We start from the raw sequence: 26,496 nt of genomic DNA, 5'->3' as shown, positions 1-26,496 counted from the left end.
ACTAAAAGACCTCCAAGGTCCCTTCCAACTCTGCATTCCATTCTATTCTAATTCTAATTCTATACTATATTATATTCTGTTCTTTTCTCTATTCTATTCTCTATTCTATTCTCTATTCTATTCTCTATTCTATTCTCTATTCTGTTCTGTTCTGTTCTGTTCTATTCTACTCTACTTTACTCTACTCTACTATTCATTCCAATATTCTATTCTATTCTATTCTATTCTATTCTATTCTATTCTCTATTCTATTCTAAATTTTATTCAGGTATGTGGCTATAATAAAAGACTGACAGACTGGCTGACTGGCTGGAGTGAAAGTGACAAGAGGGGGCAAGAGGAGAAGGGAGACGAGCTATAAAACTAAAGAGATATATGTCATATGAAATAAATAGCAATAGCGCTTAGACTTATATACTGCTTCATAGTGGTTTTACAGCCCTCTCTAAGCAATTCAGAGTCAGCCTATGGCCTCCAATCACCTGGGTCCTCCTTTACCAACCTCAGAAGGACAGAAGGCTGAGTCAACCTTGATCGAACTCCTGGCAGTGGGCAGAGTTAGCCTGAAACACTGCATTGTAACCACTCCGCCACTATACCTTCCTTCCTTTCCTTTCCTTTCCTTTCCTTTCCTTTTTCCTTTCCTTTCCTTTCCTTTCCTTCCTTCTTTTCCTTTCCTTTCCTTTCCTTTCCTTCCTTCTTTTTCTTTCTTCCTTCCTTCCTTCCTTCCTTCCTTCCTTCCTTCCTTCCTTCCTTCCTTCCTTCCTTCCTTCCTTCCTTCCTCCCTCCTTCCTTTCCTTTTCCTTTCCTTTCCTTCCTTCCCAAGCAATAGCAGACTTATATATAATACTTCACAGTGCTTTCCAGCCCCCACTCAGCAGTTTACAGAGTCAGCCTCTTGCCCCGCAACAATCTGAGTCCTCGTTTTACCAACCTCGGAAGGAGGGAAGGCTGAGCCAACCCTGGCTCTTAATAAGAGACCCACCTCTCCCGTCAGGTCCATCATGACAAAGAGCAAAGCCTTGAGGAACGTCTGCTGGTTCTGGAGGACCCAAATCAGAGGGAGCCGCTCCATCAGGAACTTGATGGACACCACCCCACCGAGCTTGGCGTACCACGCTTGCTCGTAGCAACAAGCGCAGAGGCGCTCCACGATGTAGGAAAACAAGGGCAGCTGGCAGGCCTGGAGGACAGGAAGAAACGAGGGTCACCCCAAGGGGCCGGGGACCCTCCCGAGGAACGAAACGGCGGCCCCACGTCCAATGGGTTTTACCCGTTCCTTGGATCCCAGGATGATGCTGGCCACGTCAAAGATCACGGCCAAGGCCACCTCGCCGATCTTGCAAAGCTCCTTCTCCTCGTAGGCCATGCAGATGGCGATGGCGTCGATCAGCACCAAGGGATCCATGCCTCTCGACCCGTTTTCCTCGCTATGGAACATGGAGGTGCTGGGCTGACTTCCCACCTGGTAACACTGGAGCAGGAAAGGACCTGGAGGTCGACCACGTGACAAGGAGAACGAAAGGAGGGAGGGAGGGAAATTAAAGAAGGGCACAGGGGTAGTTTTGCCCTCAAACCAAACGCTCTCTTCTAGCACTGGTGAAGCTATTTAGTTCAGTAATAAAAGGTCTGCAAACAACCAAGCTCAGAGAGCACCAAGGACCCCACAGTTCACATCTGAAGTACAAACCTGTCATCCATCCATCCATCCATTTGTCTATTATGTTTTTCTATCTATCTAATATATATCCATCCACCATCTACCTATCCATCTATCTGTTATATCTATATCTATCTCTATATCACATGTGTGTGTGTATACATGCATATATGCATATATGCATACATATATACATATATATAAACTATATCCATCATCCATCATCCATCCATCATCTATCTATCTATCTATCTATCTATCTATCTATCTATCATCTATCTATCTATCTATCTATCTATCTATCCATCCTATCCTATCTATCTTTCTATCTATCTATGTATCTATCTATCTATATCTATCTATCTATCTATCTATCTATCTATCTATCAATTTCTATCTATTTATCTATCTATCATCCATCTATATCTATCCATGCATCCATCCATCCATCCATCCATCCATCTATCTATCCATCAATTTCTATCTATTTATCTATCTATCATCCATCTATATCTATCTATCATCTATCTCTGTCTGTCTGTCTATCATCTATCTATCTATCTATCTATCTATCTATCTATCCATCCATCCATCCATCCATCCATCAATCTCTATCTATTTATCTATCTATCATCCATCTATATCTATCTATCTAACTATACCTATCTCTGTCTGTCTGTCTGTCTGTCTGTCTGTCTATCTATCTATCTATCCATCCATCCATCCATCAATCTCTATCTATTTATCTATCTATCATCCATTTATCTATCATCCATCCATCCATCCATCCATCCATCCATCCATCCATCCATCTATCTATCTATCTATCTATCTATCTATCTATCTATCTATCTACAACAGCCTAAGGAGCCATCAAGAGCACTTCCACTAACACTGACAGGGCAAGCCAATTATACTGTTTATAAACAGAGAGCAAACTCCAGTTTCTCCTAACACTGATGATGTTATCTTGTTGGGTAATGAAACGTCTGCAAGAAATCAACCAAGCTCAGAGAGCACTAAGGACTGCATAGTCCTCCTCCTGCTTCTCCTCCCTCCTCCTCCTCCTCCTCTTCCTCTGCTAACTCCACTCCCTTCGAGCACCGATGGTGTTACTTAGTCGGGCCCTAGAATGTCTGCAAAGGAACAACCGGCCTCAGAGCACCAACCACCTCATAACACTAGATCTTTGAAGTCAGATCTTCGCAGAGTCCGATATAACCGAGAGACCTGTTATCACCACCTTTCTCAACCTACTGCCTGCAGGATTGCAATCCCAGGTCTGTTGGAATTACCAGGTGTTTGGCCTTTGACCCTGCTGGTTCAAAACTTCTACAAAGTTCAGCAGCGTCCGCGATCAGGCCTACATTCCTAGTCACTTTTCCTGCTCCCCAAATTAAAATGACAGAAGAATGACTCGGTTTTCTTTTACGGGCTACCGGCTTCTACGCGCCAGCAGGCCAAAATCGGGGACTACGTACTTCCCGGTTACGTCCGGCCCATAGCCGAATCCTTACCACACTGCTGGGCCACCGCCACCATGGTGTAGTGGCGGATCAGGCTGGCCACGAAAGGCAGGGCGCTGGGTCGCAGGTCTTTGATCACCGCTGACATGAAGGCTCCCGTCAGGGCCTGTTCAAAGGTCTTTCGGGCCGGCGTGTCCTGAGCCTTGTAGCGGTGGGAGATGATGACGTTGGGGATGGACTTCTCCGTGAAGCTGTCAAAACCAAAGGGAGACCACCAAGAAGAATCCCATCAGAGTGAACTGGCTTTTAGGACAGGGTGAACACAGGCCCTGCCGTTGTGAACTTGGATTTCATTATATCATCCGGTCAGCCTTCCACCCTTTAGGCCAGGCTCTCCAACCTTGGCAACTTTAAGACTTGCGGACTTCAACTCCCAGAGCTCCTCAGCCAGCTTTGCTGGCTGAGGAACTCTGGGAGTTGAAGTCCGCAAGTCTTAAAAGTTGCCAAGGTCGGAGACCCCTGCTTTAGGGCAACCTCCAAAAGTTGTTGTGTGGTACGGAAGCAGCTCTGTAGCAGACAAAAATGCTCTACAAAGAATCATTAAAACCGGCCCAGAATATCATTGGGCTCCAACTACCAGCCCTGGATGAGATTTTCACATCTCGCTGTTTGAGGAAGTTGCACAACATGCTCAAGAAACTCTTCCCATCCTGCTCACAATCTTTTGTGAACTGTTGCCTTCTGGCAGAAGATACAGAACCATTAAAACTCGGACCACACGTTTCCTGAACCGTTTTTATCCCAGAGCTATAATTGCACTTAACAATGACCTTAAGGACCACCATCAGTGAGCTGTTTGCCAGTGTCAGATGGATCCACCCGAAATTAACTAGATCAGCTAGTCCTGATGACGTTACCGAGTTGGGCCATGAAATGCCTGCAAGATCAGAGAGCACCAGAGACCCCTTGATTGTCTTCCTCCTCTTTCCCCTCCTCAAGCCCCACTCCCTCCTGGCCCTGATGACGTCACATGATCAGGTCATGAAACGTCTGCAAGGAAAAAAGCTTCAAGGAGAGCACCAAGGACCCTTCATTTCAACCCTGAGCACCTTTATGGATCCACCTGTGTGTTCTTACTTGGGATGTGCAAGAAGCTGGTACAGAGCATGCTTGTTGTCATCTAGGCTCATCATGGCAACCAGGAAGCATTTGATGACCTCCCAGGCTTGCCTCCGATAGTAGGGCTCCGTGTTAGCGCTCTTCAAACAGTCCAAGGCGGTCTCAATGGCCTATGATGATGGAAAAAGGTCCCTCTTGGTCAACCGGTAGAAAACCCCAAAGCATCACCAGGTTGGAAAACACCCAACAGTTGCTCATAATCTTACGAAGCTTCTCCTCCGGAAATATCGAATTGCTAACTAGAGCATACAAAACCTTGGCCAGACCAATACTCGAATACAGCTCATCCGTCTGGAATCCGCACTGTATATCGGACATTAATACAATCGAGTGAGTCCAGCAGTATTTCACAAGAAGAGTTACTACACTCCTCTGCTCGCAACAAAATACCCTATATCACCAGGCTTGAGATTTTGGGCTCGGACAACCTTGCTACGGTGCCTATGGGTAGACTTAAGCGTAGCACACAAAATTATCTGCTACAATGTCCTACCAGTCGATGGCTACTTCAGCTTCAACCACAACAATACAAGAGCACACAACAGATACAAACTCAGTGTTAACCACTCCAAACTTGATTGCAGAAAGGACAACTTCAGCAACAGAGTGGTCAATGCCTAGAATGCACTACCTGACTTTGTTGTTACATCCTCTAACCCCCCACTCCTTCAACCTCAAACTAACCACTATTGACCTCACCCCTTTCCTAAGAGGTCTGTAAGGGGCCTGCATAAGTGCACCATCGTGCCTCCCGTCCCTGTCCTATTGTCCCCATTTATTCAAACCTATTTCCTGTATTCTTACGCTATACTTATATCTATTATCTTTTAAGCGATTGACAAATCAAATAAATAAATAAAATAAAAAATAAAAGAAGGAAGGAAGGAAGGAAGGAAGGAAGGAAGGAAGGAAGGAAGGAAGGAAGGAAGGAAGGAAGGAAGGAAGGAAGGAAGGAAGGAAGGAAGGAGAGAAAAGAATGGAAGAGAGAAAGGAAGGGAGAGAATACCCATTCCTAAGAGGTCTGTAAGGGGCCTGCATAAGTGCACTATCGTGCCTACCGTCCCTGTCCTATTGTCCCCATTTATTCAAACCTATTTCCTGTATTCTTACTCATGTTTATACTTATACCTATTATCTTGTAAGCGATTGACACATCAAAATAAATTAAAAATTAAACACTGCATTCTAACCACTGCGCCACCAGGAATATATCTCACCAGAAGTCAAATCTGACCCAAATTTGGACATTCGGGGCTACCAGAATCTATATCATCATCATCATCATCTTTTAATGACCCTATAATCTCTTGCGGGGTGCAGTCTGAGCAACTGAATGGAGCAGAGTGTTTTGTGGCCGGATGCCTTTCCTGTTGCCAAGGCAGAGTTTTGTTCGGCAGATATATTTCTCATTGTGTCCAGAGAGAAAAATATTTGCCTCTACCTAGGATCGAACTCACAGCCTCCTGATTGTGAGGCGAGAGCCCAACCTCTAGGCCACCGCACCACTCTTACCAGAATCTATACGCGAAGGCAATTTTTTTTTTTCAGGCTGAAAAACGCTCGATCCCGAAAGGACTCAAGGTAGGCCTTACCTTCTCCATGGGGAGCTGAATGGATGCTTTGCAGTCAGAGAACTCCGCTGTAATACTAGGCCCTTGAATCTCGGTCACCACGTAGTGCAACTTCTGGGACTCCTTCAGCATCTTCCGGTTGCTTCCGCCGAATTTGCCCAGCACGCGATAAGCCACGTGAGAAATGGTCTCCGCAGGATTGCGCAGGGTCCTCCACAGAGCCTAAGAAGCAAGCGGGTGAAACCGCTAAGGAGCAGTTCAGGAGGTGGCAACATAAGAGTTTTCAAAACATTCAAAGCTCTTCAGGGCGGTATAAAACCTCCATCATAAATATGTCACAGAGCCACTTTGGTCTAGTGGTGAAGGCACACCAGGCTTGAAACTGGGAGACGGTGAGTTCTAGTTAAGTTGGTATTTGAAGACTCTGTTTTAGCCATGAAAGCCAACTGTGTAGTTTGGGGCCAATCACCAGGAGACTATAAGTTCTAGTTCCAATTTAGGCACAAAAGCCAACTAGAAGATGTTGGGCCAATCACCGGGTTGGCGGTGAATTCTAGTGCCACCTTAGGCCAGTAAGTGTTGTAATTAGCCAGCAGCAGGTGCGAACGGCTGAGGAGAGCGAGGACTCAGATGAGGGGCCGGGACCATTAGGGAATGGATTGCTGCCTTCAGAGATTGTGGGGGCTGGCAGCAGTGATGAGGAAGTTCCCGAGGAGCCTGTGCCAAGTGCACGTGCTCGCAGGGCTGCTGGCAGGAAAGAACAGCCGCAGCAGCACAGGTGACTCAGGAGGAAGACTGCAAGGTAACGGCCCCTCCTTCAAGAAGATAAAAGCCAGCTGTGAAGCGAACGTTCTTTGCAGGAAGCAAAGACGTTTTGAAAATCAGCCTCGTGGACATTACAGTATTTTAAGTTGGTATTTGAAGACTCTTGTGTTGTGAAATACTTATCTGTGATTTTTGGCAGTCTCGTACAGTTTTGGCAAGGTTTGTGCTTATCAAAGTTAATTAGTTTGGAGCAGCCTTTTAACCGGGGATTCGTAAGATTCATTAAAAGGTTTCTGTTCCCTTTGGTTATTGTTTGTCTTATTGGAAAAGGGTTTGGGTCAGAACAATAAACCAATCACCAGGATATGGTGAATTCTAGTCCATCCTTAGGCATGAAAGCTTTCTGGATAGCTTTGGGCCAATCATCAGGAGACAGTGAGTTCTAGTTCCGCCTTGGATGTGAAAACCATCTGGGTGGCTTTGGGCCAATCACCAGGAGACTGGGAGTTCTAGTTCCACTTTAGGCATGAAAGCCGGCTGGATGGCTTTGGGCCAGCCACAGTCTCAGCCCAAACCATCTCACAGTGGTATTATAACGGGCAAAATAGGAGTAGGGAACATTGGGTATGTCCGCTGCCTTGGAATATTTACAACACCAATCATAAAATAAAAAATAAACAATAAAAATAAAACAAAACAATACAATGAACCATTCATTCTAGCTAGCAGGAATTCCTGCAAGCTACGGTTTCACATTTGCCCTGTTATAAATCCAACGGTTCTCAAAGAGGCCAAGCTATTCCTGCAGACTAATTGCCAACCATTTCAGCAGCTTTCTCAGAAAACAAGCTGCCCCCTACTTAACAAACCAACGTCCACTTTGAATCCACTTTGATTCAATTTTTTTTTTTACTACCGGTTCTGTGGGCGTGGCTTGCTGGGCGTGGTGTGATGGCCGGGGCTTGGTGGGTGTGGCAGGGGAAGGATACTGCAAAATCCCCATTCCCTTACCCACTCCCATTAACCTGCTTTCCAGCTCCGTTCTCCTTTGCAGGGCAACCAGAGAAGACCCAGCTGATCAGCTGGGACTCAACGGGCGGCAGAGAAGGGCCAACCAGAGGTAGTATTGGCCGGTTCTCCAAACTACTCAAAATTTCCGCTACCGGTTCTCCAGAACCGGTCAGAACCGGCTGAATCCCACCTCTTTGTTTAAATCACCATCTGAGAGGTGTTAGCGCCAATCCGAAATTCTCCCCATTCCCCAAGCAAATCCTCTACAGTCCGGTTGGCAGAATGACACCTTTTACCTGCATCAATTCAGCCCGGACAGGTTGTATGTGATCATACAAGAAATCCGGCTGCAGATTATCCACGCACAGCTCCAGGGTGCGCAGGCCTTGGCTGACCAGCGTCTGGGATCCATTCAAGGCGGACACCAAGGGATCCATCAGCATCGGCAGGTAGGGAAGGAGGGAGCTGAGTCGTACCGGGACGGTCAGGCAAAGCTCGACGAATAAATCTTTCATGTGCTGTTTGTGCAAGCCGCTCTGAAGCATGTTAAGACCTGGAGAGCAATAAGGAGCAAACGGTCAGAACATCAAGTCCACCCTCGCAAGCACCCTAGGGAGAGATATGCAGGCGGTCCCCGACTTACAACGGTTCGTGTAGCGACCGTTCAAAGTTACCACGGCACTGAAAAAAAAGGGGGGGCTTTGGGGCCGTTTTTCACACCGAACGACCGTTGCAACATTCCTGTGGTCGCAGGATTCAAATGCTTGACTCGTTTTAGGACCAGGTGGGTGCTTATCTTGAGGGACTGTTTGGGACTCATTGCCAGCTGGGAATGAACATAATTCCCAAGCGTTGAAATGAAACAAAGAGTTGTTTTAACTACGCGTGCGCTTAACAACGGTCTCGGGAAGCCTTGGTCAGAACATAAGAGCATTACTGACCTTGTAGTAGGTTAGGTAGCAAGGGCAGGAATTCCTGATACAAGAGGTCATGGCTGCCTCCCCCAATGGACCGGAAAAGGGCTCTTAGCAACAAGAAGTAGTTGTAAGGTTCTTTCGCCGTCTGCGCAAGTTCCATGGAGCTATTGACTATTTTATGGAGATGCGGCTGAAAGACAGAAAGGAGGGATGGAGAAGAGGGTGCCGATTACTGACCAGCCCAAAAACGAAACCCTGTTTTTCTATTTATCTGTCCCGATGAAGCATAGAATGGCTAGAATAGTTGGGACGTTGGATAGCAGGTTAGCGTCTTCTGCGTTCGAGACCTGAGAGCTGCCATCAGGCAGGGTTGAGTTCTTGCCCTTCACTCCAGCTCCTGGAGTGAACGTCAAAAAAACGTTTTGAGACTTAGGCAAGAAGTCCAGAGAAGCGTAACTAAGATGATTAAAGGCCTGGAGATTAAAACGTAGGAAGAACGGTTGTAGGATTTGCGTTTGGCTAGTCTAGAGAAAAGTAGGATGAAGTTGGGGGACATGATAGCAGCCTTCCAGTATTCAAGGGGCTGCCCCAAAGAAGAGGGAGTCAAGCCATTCTCCAAAGCACCAAGAGGACACAAGACACAACAGATGGAAACTAATCAAGGCGATGGAATTAAGGAGAAACTTCCTACCAGTGAGGACAATTAACCAGTGGAACGATTTTCCTTCAGACATTGTGTGCGCTCCATTGCTGGAGGTTTTTAAGAAGAGACTGGACAGTCTGAAGTGGTATAGGGGTTGGACTAGAAGACCTCCAAGGTCCCTTCCAGCTGCGTTCTATTCCTGCTGGAGACATGAGAGGAGTCCACCAACTGGGCGCCCCCAGGGCGACAGTGATGTCACCACCTAATCCTTTCAAACCTGAAGCGCTTTAGTGCTTCTGACATGACAGTTTAAAAAATAAAAATCTATCTAGACAGGCTGCTGTTATAGAGGTAGTTACAACCACAAATGAGAACAGAATTTCCACTGCTAAGCAAGACGGTTGTTAAGCAAGTCGCCGAGTCTATTTATTTTGGATGTGTTTTATTGTTTTAAAATATTTTTATGGTTTTAATTGTAGAAAATTATTTTTTATGGTAAACTGCCCAAAGTCATTGATTGAGATGAACAGCTATAGAAATGGAATGAATAATTTTTTTTATTTTAAAAAAAGGGGAGGTGGAAGAAAGGCCTATCTGACTCAATCCAGTAACAAACTCTGAAATCACAGGGATACTTTCTATTATCTTTATCTTTATCATCTTTATCATCTTTATCATCTTTATCTTCTTCTTCTTCTTCTTCTTCTTCTTCTTCTTCTTCTTCTTCTTCTTCTTCTTCTTCTTCTTCTTCTTCTTCTTCTTCTTCCTCCTCCTCCTCCTCCTCCTCCTCCTCCTCCTCCTCCTCCTCCTCCTCCTCCTCCTTCTTCTAAAGATCCAGCCTTGCTCCACTATTGGTGAGAAATACTTTCACCCCTCAAACTAAATTGTCTACTCAGGGCCATGCATCAATTCTTTGAGAATCGAATAATTTAACCGGGGTGGGAAAAAAGCCAGCCGTATATCACTCCAATGAAATTGGATTTGCCTTCTGTACAATCCAAACGACCTTGATTCAGGAGCCTGACTTTGAAAACACAAAATAGAGGACTTCGTTCTGAGGGAGGAATACACTTTACGCATCTTAAGATTTATTGGCCAGGCAAGAAGCGGTTTGGGGTTAAACAATTAACCCACAAGTAATCGGGAGTTCTTGGCAAGAAATGTTCCCTATCTCCTTTGGATATACATGTCACGTTTGTTAATCCAAAAGAAAATTACAGAGTACAATAAACACTAGATATGAAGCAGATTGGTTAAGCACGTTGGCGGTTTGAAGTAATTATTTAGGCACGCTTAAAACAAGCTTCCACAACATAGTGCTTTTGGATGGACTACAACTCCCATAATCACCAACATCTGGCAAGTACAAAAAGATTTGATGGGTTTGTTGGATTTTATTTTCCTTAGCAGGATGGTGGTCTAGTGGTAAAGATGCTCACCTCCTATTCGGAAGGTTGAGAGTTCAATCCTAGGTAGTGACAGATATTTCTCTCCTAGGGCAAAAAAAAAAAAGGGGGGGGTCTGCTGCTAACTCCTCATAGGCGTCAGGAAGGGCATCCGGCCAGTAAACGCTCAGCTCAATACAGTCGCCCTGGCTCTACCTGGAATTAAGGGATTTTACGGGGTCGTAAAAAGGGAGAGTTGGTTTTCTTTTCCTTTCCGGCTTTTGACAGGTCTGTCAACACAGAGACATCAGTCCCTAACATCAAAGCGGCTGGTTGAATGTTCTGCATTTAATCAACAGTATGCTGAATTCTTTCAACAACAACGTTGCGTTCATTCTCCATTCCTCCAGCATTTTACCTTCAACATCTGCTCATTTTCCGCAGCAAAGAGCGAAACCGAACCAAAGACCAACTTGAAGAGTTTGAGATACAGGTTGGACAGCTCCACGTTGGAACCCATTTCAGGCAAGCGGTCAAGCAGATACTCCACCAGGATGGTAGCAAACAAAGCCGAGGTCGTAGGATTGGCCAAGAAAGAGTTTGCGACGATCTGCCAAAATAGAATAAGCGACTGATATATATATATTTTCCAAAACTGCTAATGAAAACTGAAAGGTTAATGCTAAAAATAATGTTCATGTTAATTGAGAGCCGGTTTTATCTAGTAGAGAAGGCAAGAGGGCAGAAGCATGAAAGCCAACTGGGGGACTTTGAGCCAATCATCAGTTGATGGAGAGTTCTAGTCTGGCCTTAAGCATGAAAGCTTGCTGGGTGACTTTGAACCAAACACCAGGAGACTGTGAATTCTGATCCCGCCTTAGGCATGAAAGCTGGCCGGGTGACTTTGGGCCAATCACCAGGCAACTGTGATTTCTAGTCCCACTTTAGGCATCTAAGTGGGCTGGGTGACTTTGAAGGCCAGTCACCAGGTGTCTCAGAGTTCTAATCCCACCTTAGCCATGAAAGCTGGCTTGGTGACTTTGGACCAGCCCAAATTCACAGGGTTGTTATTATAGGGGGGTGGGGATTTTTTTAGATCAACTGGAGGTGGATCTTGTTAGAGAGATCTTCCCACTTTTCACCTTCAATCATGACGGTCATAGTCCAACCTCTGGTGCACAGCCTCCCTGGCAACCACACATGCCCAATCAAATGCCGCGACTGTTACAAATTGGTGCTGGTTGAGCTTTGATGCCGTCACTCACTGTCTAGTGAACAAAACATACTACCTGAAGGGCGTAGTTCTTGGAGATCCTTTCCACCATGTAAGGCACAGACGTCTGGAAGATTTCTTTGAAAGTCAGGGGGTTCATCATGGTGAAGACCCCCGCAAAGTGTTCCAGGACCTCTTTCTCCTCCTTCATTCTGACCGTTTGGCAATTGGCGACCCGAATGTACGTCTGCCCGTTCCCGGCGATTTGGACCTGGGTTCAAGGGAGACATTTCACAGAATTAGAATGAGGGTCCTTGGTGCCTCAAATGGGAAAACGCTGGGCTTTTACTGATTCAGCATGTGGCATCTACAAGGGTCATGCGGTCTCCGATAGATAAACGTAAGTTTAGATAAAACGTCAGCTAATATAGATAGATGATAGTGCAATGGATGGATGGATGGATAGCGAGATGGACGGACGGACGGACGGACAGACGGATGGACAGATGGACACAGACTGGATGGATGGATGGATGGATGGATGGATAGATGGATGGAAAGCGAGATGGATGGATAGAGAGATGGACAGACAGACAGACAGGATGGATGGATGGAGAGATGGATGGATGGATGGATGGATGGATGGAGGCGAGATGGATGGATGGATGGATGGATGAAGAAATGGATGGATGGAGGCAAGATGGATGGATGGATGCATGAATGGATGAATGAATGGATGGATGGATGGATGGAAAGCAAGATGGATGGACAGACAGGATGGATGGATGGATGGATGGATGAATGGAGAGATGGATGGATGGAGAAATGGATTGATGGAGGTGAGATGGATGGATGGATGGAAAAATGGATGGATGGATGGATGGAAAGCGAGATGGATGAATGGATGGACAGACAGACAAGACAGACAGACAGACAGACAAACAGGAAGGATGGATGGATGATATAAAGAGATAACAAGCTTAGCAAACAAGGCAAAAAAGGATTGTAAAATGTGGCAGGACTCACTGAATGACCACACTGCATAGTGACCAAAAGTTCCAAATCCCAATTGTGGTCATAAATCGAAGACTACCTATAATCTTCTTCCAAATCTAGAGCACATTCATCCTGATACATACCTGATAAATATCCAACGCTTGCATGGCATATTTGACCAATTTTATATAGATCTGGGTCTCTTTAGGTTGAAGTTGCTTATTGGGAATGAACTGGGCTTCTAAATTAAAAACAGAGGAAAGAGAAGAAATCACTGAAATCAGATTTTTCTTTTACTGTAAAAGATCTCTAGTTCGTATAACAATAAAACCTTGCACCAATCCAAGGTCCCTTCCAACTCTGTTTTCTGTTATTCTGTTGTGGGGAAAACAGGAAGGAAGGAAGGTGTGCTGGATATATTTGCCGTCTTGAGTGATTTGTAAAATATAGCAAAGACGAGATACGGATAAAACATTTTGTTTAAAAAGCAAAAAACAAACAAACCTCAGAGCCAAGTTCCAAATTCACACATTTTAATTTAAAGGTCCGGGACTGGTTTGGTTCTGCAACCCAACAGGACAGACACAGACTTCAGAGGATAATTAGGACTGCAGAAAAAAAACAATCGCTACCAACCTGCCTTCCATGGAGGACCTTTATACTGCACGAGTCAAAAAGAGGGCTGTGAAAATATCTACAGATCCCTCACATCCCGGACATAAACAGCTTCAACTCCTTCCCTCAAAAAAATCACTCCTTATCGCCCATCCCCTCCCGCTTGTGACTGTATGACTGTAACTTTGTCGCTTGCATCCTTACGATTTATATTGACTGTTTCCTAGTAGGATTTGATTGCTTATTGTACCTTATGGCTATTATTAAGTGTTGTACCTGATGATTCTTGACTCTTGATGAATGTATCTTTTCTTTTATGTACACTGAGAGCATCTGCACCAAGACAAATTCCTTGTGTGTCCAATCACACTTGGCCAATAAAGAATTCTATTCTATTCTATTCCTATATTCTATTCTATCCCTATATTCTATTCTATTCCTATATTCTATTCTATCCCTATATTCTATTCTATCCCTATATTCTATTCTATTCTATTTTCTATTCTATTCCTATATTCTATCTATTCTATTCTATTTTATTCTAATTCTATTCTAGTCTAATTCTATATTTTTATTCTATTCTATTCTCTATTCTATTCCTATATTCTATCTATTCTATTCTATTCTATTCTATTCTATTCTATTCTATTCTAAAATATTCTATTCTAATTCTATTCTATTCTATTCTATTTTCTATTCTATTCCTATATTCTATCTATTCTATTCTATTCTATTCTAATTCTATTCTATTCTAATTCTATACTTCTATTCTATTCTATTCTATTCTATTCTTATTCCACACTCCACTCCACATTTTCTATTCTGTTCTGTTCTATTCTATTCTATTCCTACCCAAATATATACAGTATACATTTTAAAAAAATTAAACACAAGTCCATTTTACCTCCAGGGGCCTTACAAGACGTGATGCCCCACGTAATTGTCTTGACCCCGCAGACTAAGGTCTTCACCAAGCTTCGGCAATCCGTGACTTGAAAAGTCTGTTTGTCCTCCTTCTCCTTCTCCCCTTGTTTCTCAAAGACTGGCCCCGATGCAGGGACCACCGGGGTGGTGGGCGCAGGAGAGGGCACCGTGACCGGAAGGGCGTTTCCCCCTGCCGGGGCACCCGTTAAAGCTGCCTCTCCCGCCCCCAGCTCCGACTGGGGCTTGCACTTTTTAAAGATGATGGAAAGCTGGTAGCGGGCAATGGTGTGGAATTTCAAGACGAACACCTAAGGAATGAGGAAGAGAAGATGTCATGCCCGAATCCTAATCTGACAGGGAAGACAAACAGCTGACAGGGAATAGAAGTGTGGCTCCGTCGGCTGTGGAGGAAACTGGGGAAGGGCAAAGTCCAGTTGGGCAGAGCAGGGAACAGGTAGAACAAGGGAGAGGGAGTTCAGAGGAAGACCAAGGCCCACCCCCTCTTCATCCTGGGGCACGCAGGGAAGGGAGCAATGGGGGTGGTGTGGCTTACGAGGGAGGAAAGGGCCCTGGTTCCCTTCACAAGGCACACCTGGGGATGGAGTTTAAAGGAGAGGCAGATGGGAGGGGCGGTTGTCGGGAACAAACGCTGAGTTCATGTAGTGTTGGCTGTTGTTATCTGAGTTCCTGGCATCCTCCCAACTGGTTTCATTTACTGCTTATCTTGCTTATCTTTTGGAACTCCTTATCTTGCTCTACCGGATTTATTATCTTATCTTGCTTTGTTGGATTTATAGTTATTGTATAGTTATTGTACCCTATGACTATTATTAAGTGTTGTACCTCATAATTCTTGACAAATGTATCTTTTCTTTTTATGTACATTGAGAGTATTTGCACAGAGACAAATTCCTTGTGTGTCCAATCACACTTGGCCAATAAAGAATTCTAATCTAATCATTCCCCTTCCAGCACCCAACTTCTCTTGCGAGACACCACGTCCCTGAGCAGTGGTGTCGTTTAAGACCAGCAGTCCCACCCCTGCGATCTCCTCATTCCCTCGTACAAGCCTTCCCACCTCCAACATCCTCATGAGGATATCTCTGCCATTTCCATTTTCCTGCTCGCTCTTGGACCGAATGCAATCCACCAGGTTCAGCAGAAGTTTGCACGACATGGTCTGGATACTGCTGGGCAGGGATTCGTCGTCAATATTCTTGGCAAAGAGCTGGACGGCGAGGGAGAGATCGTTGAGGGGTAAATGCTGGCGGACATGATGGACCAGATCGGCCAGGGTGCTGTACGCAAGAGGCCTAAAGGAGAGAGGGCAAAAAAGTATTACTGTTGTGGTTCGCTGGCAGCCAGTGCAGACGGCAGCGGAATCGGACAGTGAGGAAGAACGGGGACCAGTCCAGGAGTCTTGAGAGGAATCGGACGAGGGTCCTGCGTCTGATGCAGAGATGGGGCCAGGACCATCTGAGAGTGGGGTGCTGCCTTTGGAGCCTCCGGAGTCTGGCAGCAGCAAGGCAGAGGACCCAGGGGAGCCTGTTCCCAGTGCGCACATGCACAGAGCTGCTAGAAGGCGAGAGCAACTGAAACAAAAGGGGCGACTCGGGAGTAAGGCTGGGAGGTGATTGCCTCTCCCATAAAGGATAAAAGTCAGGCCAAGATGATGAAACCTTGGCAGGAAGCAAAGTCGTACGATCGATTCAGATTCATTCTTGAAGCTCTTTGTACTTCAGGTGGGTTTTTTTTCTAGTTCATTTGACACTTCTGTTATTGGCAGCACTTCACAGGGAAGAAAGGTGGGTGCTTATCTCGGGGGACTATTTGAGATTCATTTCCAGCTGGGAATGAAAACAATTCCCAGCGTTGCAATAAAATAAGTCTTGTTTTTAAAATAAGTGTCTCCGTAATTACAGTCTAGGAAGCCTTGGTCAGAACAATGGTAGTCCTTGACTTATGGCTACATTCGACCCCCCCAAATTTTTGTTGTTAAGCGAGATGTTTGTTGAACTTTTTGTTTTACGATGTGCATCACAATTTCCCTTCCCCTGCAGACACCTACAACTTTCAGAGAGGACCGCTCAAAAGGCCTCCAGGTAATAGTGTGTGTTACCCACCTGAGCGTTTCACGGGCTGTGTAGCCAGAGCCAATGAGTATGGATTCATCAAACAATTTGTCCATACACGGGATAAACTCTGCAACAAAAATTTGCAACAAAATGAGTGTCGAAAGGAAAGCAACGAGGTTTTATTAAGATGCTAAATAACTAATTTAAGATGGCACCGGTAGTCCTGGACTTACAACAGTTTAGGAACCGTTCAAAGTTATGATGGGCGCTGAAAGCTATGACCTAGGACCGTTTTTCACACTTACGACCTTTCCGGCATCTCCAAGATTGTGTGATCAAAATTCAGATGCTTGGCAATTGGTTCATACTTATAGTACTTAGACTTATATGCCGCTTTATAGTGCTTTACAGCCTATCTAAGCCGTTTACAGAGTCAGCCTCTTGCTCCTAACATTCTCGGTCCTTGTTTTACCGACCTTGGATGGAAGGCAGAATCAACCTTGAGCCTAGGGAGATTTGAACTCCTGGCTGTGGGCAGAGTCAACCTGTGATACTGCACTTAAACTACTACGCCACTATAGAAGGAAGGAAGGAAGGAAGGAAGGAAGGAAGGAAGGAAGGAAGGAAGGAAGGAAGGAAGGAAGGAAGGAAGGAAAGAAGGAAGGAAGGAAGGAAGGGTGGGTCAGCCTCTTGCCCCCAACAATCTGGGTCCTCAACCTCAGAAGGATGGAAGGCCGAGCCAACCTTGAACCTGGTGAGATTCGAACTGCCGGCAACCGGCAGTCAGCCGAAGTAGCCTGCAGTACTGCATCTTAACCACTGCGCCACCACGGCTCATGACCGTGTCTGTGTCCCAAGGTCACACGATCCTTTTTTTTAGCGACAAAGTCAACGGAGAAGCCAGTTCTGTGTCACCGCCGTGGTACTCCCTTATCAACTGCAGTGATTCACTTGACAGTTAAGGGCGAGAAAGGTCTTAACATGGGCCAAAGCTCAAGCATCTCACTTCGCAGCGGAAATGTTGGGCTCTGTTCTGGTTGTACGTCGAGGACTACATGCAACCACCTGAACAGGGTCAAAATACGTACGGCTCCTCAGGTCGGTGGTGAGGATATGCTTGGCTGCGATGAGCAGTTCCTTCCTCAGGTGAGCGGTTTCTGCTGGACAGTTGGACAGTAGCTGCAACATTCCCTTCACCATTTGCTGAGAATACTTGGCTACCAGCTCCTGGCAAGGTGGGGGGAAAGCAGAAAAATTAAAATGCACCTCCGTGTTGTAGATGTGACCTCCACTGTTTACATCTCAATGAAGAGGAACTTCAAGGAAGTCAGATCTTACATGTAGGGGGCAAAGAAGATCGTACAACTGAGGCTCACCTGATAAATCCTTATAATGTAAGCCAGGAACGACAAGGTTTTGATCTGGGCAGCAATGAAGTCAGCATACAATTCCTTATTGTAGTTTTTATTCTGCCTGAATTATGGAAGAAGGGATATTTGATCACAACGGTTATTAGCTGGCTGTTTATGAAACATGGCTGCTATGAAAAGCAGAGACATCACCCTGCCAACAAAAGCGCGTATAGTCAAGGCTGTGGTTTCCCCAGTTGCAATGTATGGCTGTGAAAGTTGGGACTATAAGGAAGGCTGAGTGCCAAAGAGTGGAGGGCCTCTGAACTCTGGTGCTGGAAGAGAATATTCCTGCGAGTTCCTTGGACTACAAAGCCATCCAACCGGTCAGTCGTAGAGGAGATCAACTCTGATTGCTCTTCAGAAGGCCAGATCCTGAAAATGAAACTCAAGGACTTTGGCCACCTCATGAAAACTTCTCTTTGCTGGAGAAGAGCCTAATGCTGGGAACGACTGAGGAAAGAAGGAGGAGGAGGAGGAGGAGGAGGAGGAGGAGGAGGAGGAGGAGGAGGAGGAGGGAGGAGGAGGAGGAGGAGGAGGAGGAGGAGGAGGAGGAGAAGAGGAGGAGGAAGAGGAGAAGAAGAAGAGGAAGAGGAAGAGGAAGAGGAAGAGGAAGAGGAAGAGGAAGAAGAAGAAGAAGAAGAAGAAGAAGAAGAAGAAGAAGAAGAAGAAGAAGAAGAAGAAGAAGAAGAAGAAGAAGAAGAAGAAGGACAGCAGAGAAGGAGGGGACTGGATGGAGTCACTGAGTCGGCGTGAGCTTTAAGGACTCCAGAAGATGGTAGAGGACAGAAAGGCCTGGAGGAACATTGTCTATTGGGTCGCGATGGGTCAGACACAACTTCGCAACTACAATAACAATGAAATATGCACAAACAATCCTTTTAAGAGGCATAGAAAGTAGGCAGTGCCTTAGAAGAATATTCCGCTTTTCCCGCTAAAAATATCTCTATCTAAGGAGATGCTTCTGGGGCACATATCTGTTAACCTCAAAGCACACAGGTTGGTTTCCTTTAAAAAAAGACAGGTCTTCTCACTTATTTGTTGGTGTGGGGGGGAAAGATAGCAAATGAACCTCGCTGGAAGTGAAGTCCCACCGTGTCCAATGAGATTAATCCTGAGTAGCATAAACAGCCTTGCGCTTAAGATACCAAATTAATATTCAAAAGTGCACAATACCAAAGCTGACCTCTCTAAACCAGGATGAGAAATCTTTCATTATAGATTCCCCTAAAATCACCACCAGATTGCAATGTTGAATACAACAATGCTTAAAAAAAAAACAAGGATACGTTTTGCACTTAGCTAAATAAGGCAATTATAATCAAATTCCTTTCAGGTTTGGTCCCGGCCTGTCCCTTTTTGGGTAGTCATAAATGCAAACCTCGGCTTGAAAAAAATAAAATCTTGCCATTCCCTGGCCTTAAAGACTAAAGAGTTAGGAAAGCAGTTTCCAAACTCAAGGGTTATAAATCTCTTCCACACATGAAGGCTGAAGACAATGGTGGTTTTTTTTTCTTGAATAATTAACAGGAACTCTGAAATTGGATGCTGGAATGCTAAACTTTATTCCTTTTTTCTTTGAATCAGCAGCGTACGTCTGTTTACACAGTTCAGGATTTGTTAACAGTTTTCGTTCCTTATGCATACCTGGCTTGGTTGGAGACTTGAATAATTATGGTGTTCATGATCAAGGGCACAAATTCAGCTACCACGTTGTGAATATTTAGTTTATAGAGCTAAGGTAAAAACAAAGAGACGTGTTAGACAAGGACAACCAGCAACCTTACGTTTTTCTGTTTTAAGCAATTTGAGAAGGGTAGCAACCATGTTCAAATACACATGAAATTGCACCTGTCTCTTAGTCTCACCTCTGATGAGGGAAAGAAGAAAGAAGAAGTAGCAGGGAGTTTGTGGGGGGGACAAAAATAGGAATTTAGACACCGTTCTGTACGAACCTGATACATGAGGACAACGATTATGGGAAGTTCTGCTAAAACTTTCAAGGAAAGGGAGCCACGAGGAATGACTGCATGCTGAAAAAGGATAAAAAAATGGAATGGTCAATTCAAAAGACGTCAGACTTAGTTTGTTTGTGGTTATGTAGGGATTCTAGGCTGACTCCTCTTTTAACTCCACCCCAGGTGCTCTTCTCGTCTCTTCTCCTACACACCTCCTTCCTGTTATCCCCATTTCCTTCTCTCCCTCCCTCCTTTCCTTTCTTGCATTCCCTTCTTGCCAGGTGTGAAAGACACATGAAGGTCCAACGAAACTGATGTATTGCTCAACAGCCTATGCACAGGAACCTTTTAAACTCATGCTCAGCAACCATTTGGAGTCAGGTAATGATCAATAACGCTCAAGGGAAGTTAGACTTAGTTCGCTTGTGGCTATGTAAGGATTCTAAGCTGATTCCCCTTTTCACTCTGCCCCCCCAGGCTCTGCCGCTCCTCCTCCTCCTACAAAGATGACTCTTGCACTCACCGATCTGGTTTCACTGTCGTCTCTCTCCGGATTTACTTTCACTACAATCGTCGTGATTAAGCCCACCATTTCTGGGGTAGGGATGGTGTTCTCAGGGACAACTTGAGGATTCTCAAAGTACCGGTTCTATGGTTAAGAAACACAACCCGAAGCATCACTCGAGCTGCCGATCGCAGACCGCGATGCGAAAGTCATTGGAACTCCTGGATTCTGGGATAAGGAATTTAGGAAGACCAGCCCACATGGTAGAGAAGCCTTGGCGATTCAGTGCTACTGGATCAAGACCAATAAAACTTTCATGCCATATAGAAGAAAAAACATATCTTCGTATTACCTACCACTACTTTTGGAAGCTCCTTGTAAATCTGTTTCACAAAATCCAAGAAATGATGGATCTGCGGAAAAAGGAGGAAAGTATTATGAGAAATTTGGTTTCAAAATCTAGTCTTGGAAAAAGTCCAAACCAGGATCTGCTGCTTGAGGAAACCACACCTACTGTCCATCCTAGCTTAACATTCTTCTCCCCCAGAGATTACACGTGGGAACCCCAAAATGTTTGTCAGTTCTGACTATGTCATGCAACTGCAGGTCACTAAATTAAAAACTTTGGCCAGGAAATTATTTACCTCTTGTGTGATAGGTGGCCGGAATTGTTTGTGAAGCTCAATAATTATCCTCAAGCAAATAAGTACATTTTCTTCATTTTCGGTCTAAAAATGAGGGTGGGAGAGAGATGGACAAGGGTTTATTAAATAGCAAAAATCAGAACCGCATACTGCCAACAGTTTGGGGAAAAATAGGCGAGAAGAATCAAATAGAATTACCTCTAGAAATCTAAACATCACAGATAAGATATTTTTGGTGTGCGGGCGCAGATGCTCGTTGGTTGGTATTCTATGGATTATTTCCAAAACTAATTTTCTCAGTTGCTGCATAAGGGAAGGGGAAAAAAACAAGGAACAGAACTTAGTCTTGAATGGTAAACATGTTTGTGTTAAGATAAAAGACCCCAATTAAACCCAAAAAGCTTATTATGTTAATTGAAGCTGTGCAGGTCTGCAAATTTTAAATTCATGAAAAACTTAAGTGAGGTTTTACTTAAGTGAGATTAAAAAGAAATAATCAAAAGTCTAACTGTCAGTTCTTTTTGGCTAGCATCAAAAAGTTAAGCAAGCTTGTATCCCAAGAGAGACACCAGGAATGCTTAATAAAACTTGGAAGGTCAAAAAAAGATCTCACAGAAGGTGCACTGAACTTGTTGTGTTGCAACTAGTCATGGTATACAAACTCTACCAAAAGCAGGATTGGTCTTTTTTTCTGTAATTTCACCTTCTTTCTTCCAAGATTTAAAAAGATGGCGCACGTGTCTTTACAGAGGATTTTTAAGATTATGTAACATTCTACACAATTATGCACAATCTACAAGACAAGGAAACACTTATTTTTTTTTCCCTTTGGAAAGGCATTCCCTCCCTGGCTGTTTGGCCAGCATGGATTTCAGCCGGCTGCTTTTAAAAGGCCCATGAAAGAGGCTGGAAACCATCCCAGTGGAACGAAGGATGATTATTCTGGAGAATACCTGCGCAGGTTTTTCCTGGAGGAACTGGACTTCTCCGTCTTGGAGAAACGTAAGGAAGCGAGGGATGATGTGTTCCAGGAATGTGGAATATTGAGGGGACGAGGTAACATTCTAGCGAGAGAAAAATAGAAGACTTTTGGGGGTTTCCAATCACACAAAGTGTAGAATACTGCTTTCTCAACCTCAACTTTAAGACTCCCAGAATTTCCCCACTCAGCTTGTTCCCCAGTCAGCTTGCTGATCCAGCAATGGTGAACCCCATCTCCGAGGGGTTGGAGGGAGACGCGAGAGAATGGCCAGCAAACCTCCACAAGAGGAGGGCCCCCCCAACTGCTGATGTGCCTCAGTCGGCTAGCTGTTAGGGCTCTGGCATCCACCCCCATTCAAATCATGTCTAGCTGCGTCTCTCAGAGTTTGGAAAAAAAAGATTTATTAGGAGTGAACATGCCGGCGCTACCTGGGTATAGCTGACTCTGACACACATTTCACCCTTGACCCTGGTCTTCCCTCCACCCCCTGGGTGTATATTCTCCAATGGGACACATCCATAGCCAAGAGTCATCAATCATGCTCTCCGGTAATAATCTTGCGCGCCAGAAGCCTCGGCTGCCTAGCAATTGTCTGAAGCATTTAAGGAATGCATTACTTTCCCCCATTCCCTTTCTGCTGGCAACTCTAAAAGACCAGAGAAGCATTTTTGAGTTGACAGCAGTATTGCAGGCTAACTCTGCATTCCCACTGCCAGCAGTTCAATCCTGACCGGCTCAAGGTCGACTCAGCCTTCCGTCCTTCCAAGGTGGGTAAAATGAGGACCCAGATTGTTGGGGGCAAGAGGCTGATTCTGTAAACCGCTTAGAGAGGGCTGGAAAGCGGTATATAAGTCTGCTACAGCTTGCGAAGGAAGCAAGCAAGAAATCCATAATGATGCAGTTGTTACAATGCGGTTGTCACGGCTCCGGCATCCAGCCTCATTTAAATCATGAGTCTCTAGCCACATCTCTCAAGAGTTTAAAGATGATTTATTAGGAGTGAACATGCCGGCGCTACCTGGGTGTAGCCGACTCTGAGACACATCATTCATTTCACCCTTGACCCTGGTCTTCCCCCACCCCCTGGATGTATATTCTCCAATGGGACGCATCCATAGCCAAGAGTCATCAATCATGCTCTCCAGTAATAATCTGGCGCGCCAGAAGCCTCGGTCTCCTAGAAATTATCTATGAAGCATTTAAGGAATTAACTACTTTCCCCCACGCCCTTTCTGCTGGCAACTCTAAAAGACCTGAGAAATATTTTTGAGTTGACCCTCCAATCAACAATGGCCCCAAATGTCCAGCATACCCACCAAAACCCAGTACTGTTACCTCAAAATTTTCACTAACTTCTTGCATCATCTTCAGTTTCGTTTCATCGGCTGCAAAGCAAGATCGAAAGGCAGGCGTTGAAATATGTATTTACCTGTATCAGAGAGGCGTTATTTGAAAACCCCCCTGGAAGAAGCCATCAGATCTTATCAGTTTGGCTCACACGGCCCCCATTTTATACATCAGCACATCACCATTCCCCCAGCCAAGCCTCTTCACACAAACACACACACACTCCTTTCCACACACTCACACCCATGTGATTTTTGTGTAGGGGTTCAAGAGAAAGAGTATATCATCATTTGCTTCTCCGTTAGGTCTCCAAGCAGGCCAGAAATGACACAGCTGCAGAAAAACCTGGGTTTGCGTCCTCTCGCGTGCATTCCCTACCCTCTCGGGTGCAAAAAGTAATCCAGCCTCCAATTTGCACCATCATGGTTGCTCAAATTCTGGGTTTCAGAATTAACAACTCTTATCTGGAGGATAATTCGGAATTTGCCAAGTATGATTTGCAAGAGAGGTGGTTCAAAGGTCTGTGCCCCAAGAAAACCAGCGCCGGAAAGAAACTTACGTGTGTTGGCATCGGTGAGAGCCGCCACAAACTGGAGATACTTCTTCATTAAGGTGGTCTGGTCGACCACGGTGGGCCCCTGGGTTGAAACGAACGCCATTTTTTTCCCCAGATTTCTGAAGGTTAAGTGAAGATTTAGGAGGAAACTGAAGAGCTCAAGCGATCAGCCTGCCTAAAAAGAAAAGAGAAAGCGGAGGTATTTTAGCATCGTCACATGCATGCTGTGATCTTACAGGAGAGATTTATTTTTATCCCACTTTTCTTTTAAATAACTCAAGAGGGACTGGCCCAAAGTCACCCAGCTGGCTTTCATGACTAAGACAGGACTAGAACTCACACTCTCCTGGTGATAGACTCAAAGTTACCAGTTGGTTTTTCATATTTAAGAGGACTAGAACTCCCCGTCTCCTGGCGATTGGCCCAAAGTCACCCAGCTGGCTTTCTTTAGTGGGAGATTTCTTTATATCTCGGCCACTCAGCTTTCATAAATAAAGTGGGACTACAACTTCCCATCTCCTGGCGACTGGCCCAAAGTCACCCAGCTGGCTTTCATGACTAAGGTGGGACTAGAACTCCCCATCTCCAGGTGATTGACCCAAAGCCACCCAATCAGCTTTCATATCTAAAGTGAGACTGAAACACACTTCCTGGTGATTGGGCCAAAGTCCCCAGTTGGCTTTCATACCTAAGGCAGGACTAGAACTCACACTCTCCTGGTGATAGACTCAAAGTTACCAGTTCGTTTTTCATGCTTAAGAGGACTAGAACTCCCAGTCTCCTAGCGATCTGCCCAAAGTCACCTAGCTGGTTTTGAGCCCTATGGTGGGTCTAGAACTCCCCGTCTCCTGGCGATTGGCCCAAAGTCACCCAGCTGGCTTTCTTTAGTGGGCGATTTCTTTATATCTCGGCCACTCAGCTTTCATAAATAAAGTGGGACTACAACTTCCCATCTCCTGGCGATTGGCCCAAAATCACCTAGCTGGCTTTCATGACTAAGGTGGGACTAGAACTCCCCATCTCCAGGTGATTGACCCAAAGCCACCCAATCAGCTTTCATATCTAAAGTGAGACTGAAACACACTTCCGGGTGATTGGGCCAAAGTCACCCAGTTGGCTTTCATGCCTAAGGCAGGACTAGAACTCACAGTCTCCTGTTGATAGACTCAAAGTTATCCAGCCGGCTTTCATGCTTAAGAGGACTAGAACTCCCAGTCTCCTAGCGATCTGCCCAAAGTCACCTAGCTGGTTTTGAGCCCTATGGTGGGTCTAGAACTCCCCGTCTCCTGGTGATTGGTCCAAAGTCACCCAGCTGGCTTTCATGGGTGACTTGAGACCAACCCCAGCCTCCCTTGCAGGGCTGTTGTTGCAGAAACAAAAACTGAACGCTCCTCGCCCTGCCATCCATTGTGCAAAAAAAGCAAGAGATCAAGCCAATGCATCTACCGTAAATAAAACGCTGTGTGAGACACAGACACACACACACAAAACCCAGGGCTGAATCTCTCCCAACTCCTATTCCATGCTTCAAACCCAAAGCAACAACTCCCATCATCCCCAGCCGTCCCTCCCCCACCCCCGAATCTGGCTCAGCATCCTTTGAAACGATTCCCCACCCCTTTCATCGCACGAAGCGAGAGGCAAGGAGGATTCCCCTCTCCATGAACGGCTGGGAACGATGGGGGCGGCAGTCCGTTCCCCCCCCCAGCAGAGGGCGCCCGCTTGGAGAAGCGCCCCAGGGTTCCATCCCGCCGGCAGAAGCGGCCTGTCAATCTCGCGCCGGCCACGCCTTCCCCCGCGAAAGCCACGCCTCCCCGCCACGCCCACTTTTGTGCTTTGCGAAAGGGAGGGGGAAGCGTGGCTCCCCTCCATCCGTTCCTGCTCCTCCCTTCCCCGGCCCGGCTCCTCTCACCGGCCCGGACCGCGCCGACCGCCGCCTCATGCCCGCCTCGGCGGCTCCCCGGAGCTCCGAGGCCGCAGCAGCCCCGGAGACCCGGCCGACTCCCTGTCTCCGCTGCTTCACCTGCCCGCGGCGGAAGCCTTTGGAGGCGCCACTTCCGGTCCTTTCCCCTCCTCCTCCTCCTCCCCCTAGAGCTAGGCAAGGGTTGAGAGGGGCCCTGCTGCCGTCATTTCCGCCACCTTTGAAAACCTCCTAAACTAAAGAGTGAAATGCAGCTGGGAGGCGCCCCTGAACTGAGAATAGAGGCGTGTAAAAATCAATCCAGAAATCCGGGAAAGAATGAATGAATGAATGAATGAATGAATGAGAAAGAGAGAGAGAGAGGGAGAAAGATAAAGAAAGGGAGGGAGAGAAAGAAAGAAACAAAAAAAGCAAAAAGAAAGAAAGGGAAGGAAGGAAAGGAAGGAAGCAAGCAAAAAAAGATGGGGAGGGAAGGAAAGAAAGAAAGAGAGAATGAAAGAAAGAAAGAAAGAAAAGGGAGGGAAAGAAGAAAAAGCGAGGGAAAGGAAGGGGAAAGGAAGGAAAGAAAAGAGCATAAAAAGTGGGGAAGAAAGAAAAAATAAGAGGGAGGGAAGGAAAGAAAAAGGAAGAGGGGAAGGAAGGAAGGAAAGAAAAGAGGGAGGGAAAGAAAGAAAAAGAAAGAAAGAGGGAAGGAAGGAAGGAAAGAAAGAAACAAGCATAACAATAAAGGGGGAAAGAAAGAAAAAAGGGAAAG

The 26,496-nt window shown here is 45.6% G+C and overlaps 1 protein-coding gene across 5 annotated transcripts in view; it reads right to left on the bottom strand.

Moving 5' to 3' along the window:
* Window positions 1-25,880, bottom strand: part of TRRAP (transformation/transcription domain associated protein) — a 109,826-nt gene extending 83,946 nt beyond the window's left edge. For 3 of the 5 annotated variants that reach the window (XM_087942178.1, XM_087942172.1, XM_087942174.1), the window contains exons 1-25: window positions 25,734-25,880; window positions 23,825-23,996; window positions 23,254-23,303; window positions 21,890-22,000; window positions 21,135-21,239; window positions 20,937-21,020; window positions 20,649-20,705; window positions 20,311-20,436; window positions 19,785-19,862; window positions 19,477-19,565; window positions 17,797-17,893; window positions 17,509-17,647; window positions 16,469-16,547; window positions 15,424-15,658; window positions 14,326-14,653; window positions 12,950-13,047; window positions 11,884-12,081; window positions 11,016-11,207; window positions 8,594-8,759; window positions 7,949-8,205; window positions 5,898-6,098; window positions 4,264-4,415; window positions 3,178-3,377; window positions 1,274-1,491; window positions 986-1,183 (exon numbers count right to left, since the gene is read on the bottom strand). In XM_087942178.1, the coding sequence (XP_087798304.1) occupies window positions 986-1,183; window positions 1,274-1,491; window positions 3,178-3,377; window positions 4,264-4,415; window positions 5,898-6,098; window positions 7,949-8,205; window positions 8,594-8,759; window positions 11,016-11,207; window positions 11,884-12,081; window positions 12,950-13,047; window positions 14,326-14,653; window positions 15,424-15,658; window positions 16,469-16,547; window positions 17,509-17,647; window positions 17,797-17,893; window positions 19,477-19,565; window positions 19,785-19,862; window positions 20,311-20,436; window positions 20,649-20,705; window positions 20,937-21,020; window positions 21,135-21,239; window positions 21,890-22,000; window positions 23,254-23,303; window positions 23,825-23,924 (3,558 nt within the window). In that variant the 5' untranslated portion in view covers window positions 23,925-23,996; window positions 25,734-25,880. The remainder of the gene's footprint in view (window positions 1-985; window positions 1,184-1,273; window positions 1,492-3,177; window positions 3,378-4,263; window positions 4,416-5,897; window positions 6,099-7,948; window positions 8,206-8,593; window positions 8,760-11,015; window positions 11,208-11,883; window positions 12,082-12,949; window positions 13,048-14,325; window positions 14,654-15,423; window positions 15,659-16,468; window positions 16,548-17,508; window positions 17,648-17,796; window positions 17,894-19,476; window positions 19,566-19,784; window positions 19,863-20,310; window positions 20,437-20,648; window positions 20,706-20,936; window positions 21,021-21,134; window positions 21,240-21,889; window positions 22,001-23,253; window positions 23,304-23,824; window positions 23,997-25,733) is intronic. The other 2 variants (XM_087942173.1, XM_087942177.1) reach the window with 1 other exon arrangement.
* Between the last annotated feature and the right edge of the window lie 616 nt (window positions 25,881-26,496).

Source organism: Notechis scutatus, chromosome 12 (assembly GCF_049901735.1).
Source record: "Notechis scutatus isolate UNSWTSFEM ecotype Mainland chromosome 12, rNotScu1.2, whole genome shotgun sequence".
NCBI lineage: Eukaryota > Metazoa > Chordata > Lepidosauria > Squamata > Elapidae > Notechis > Notechis scutatus.
The sequence above is the reverse complement of the archived record's forward strand: the minus strand, read 5'-3'. Positions and strand labels throughout refer to the sequence as shown.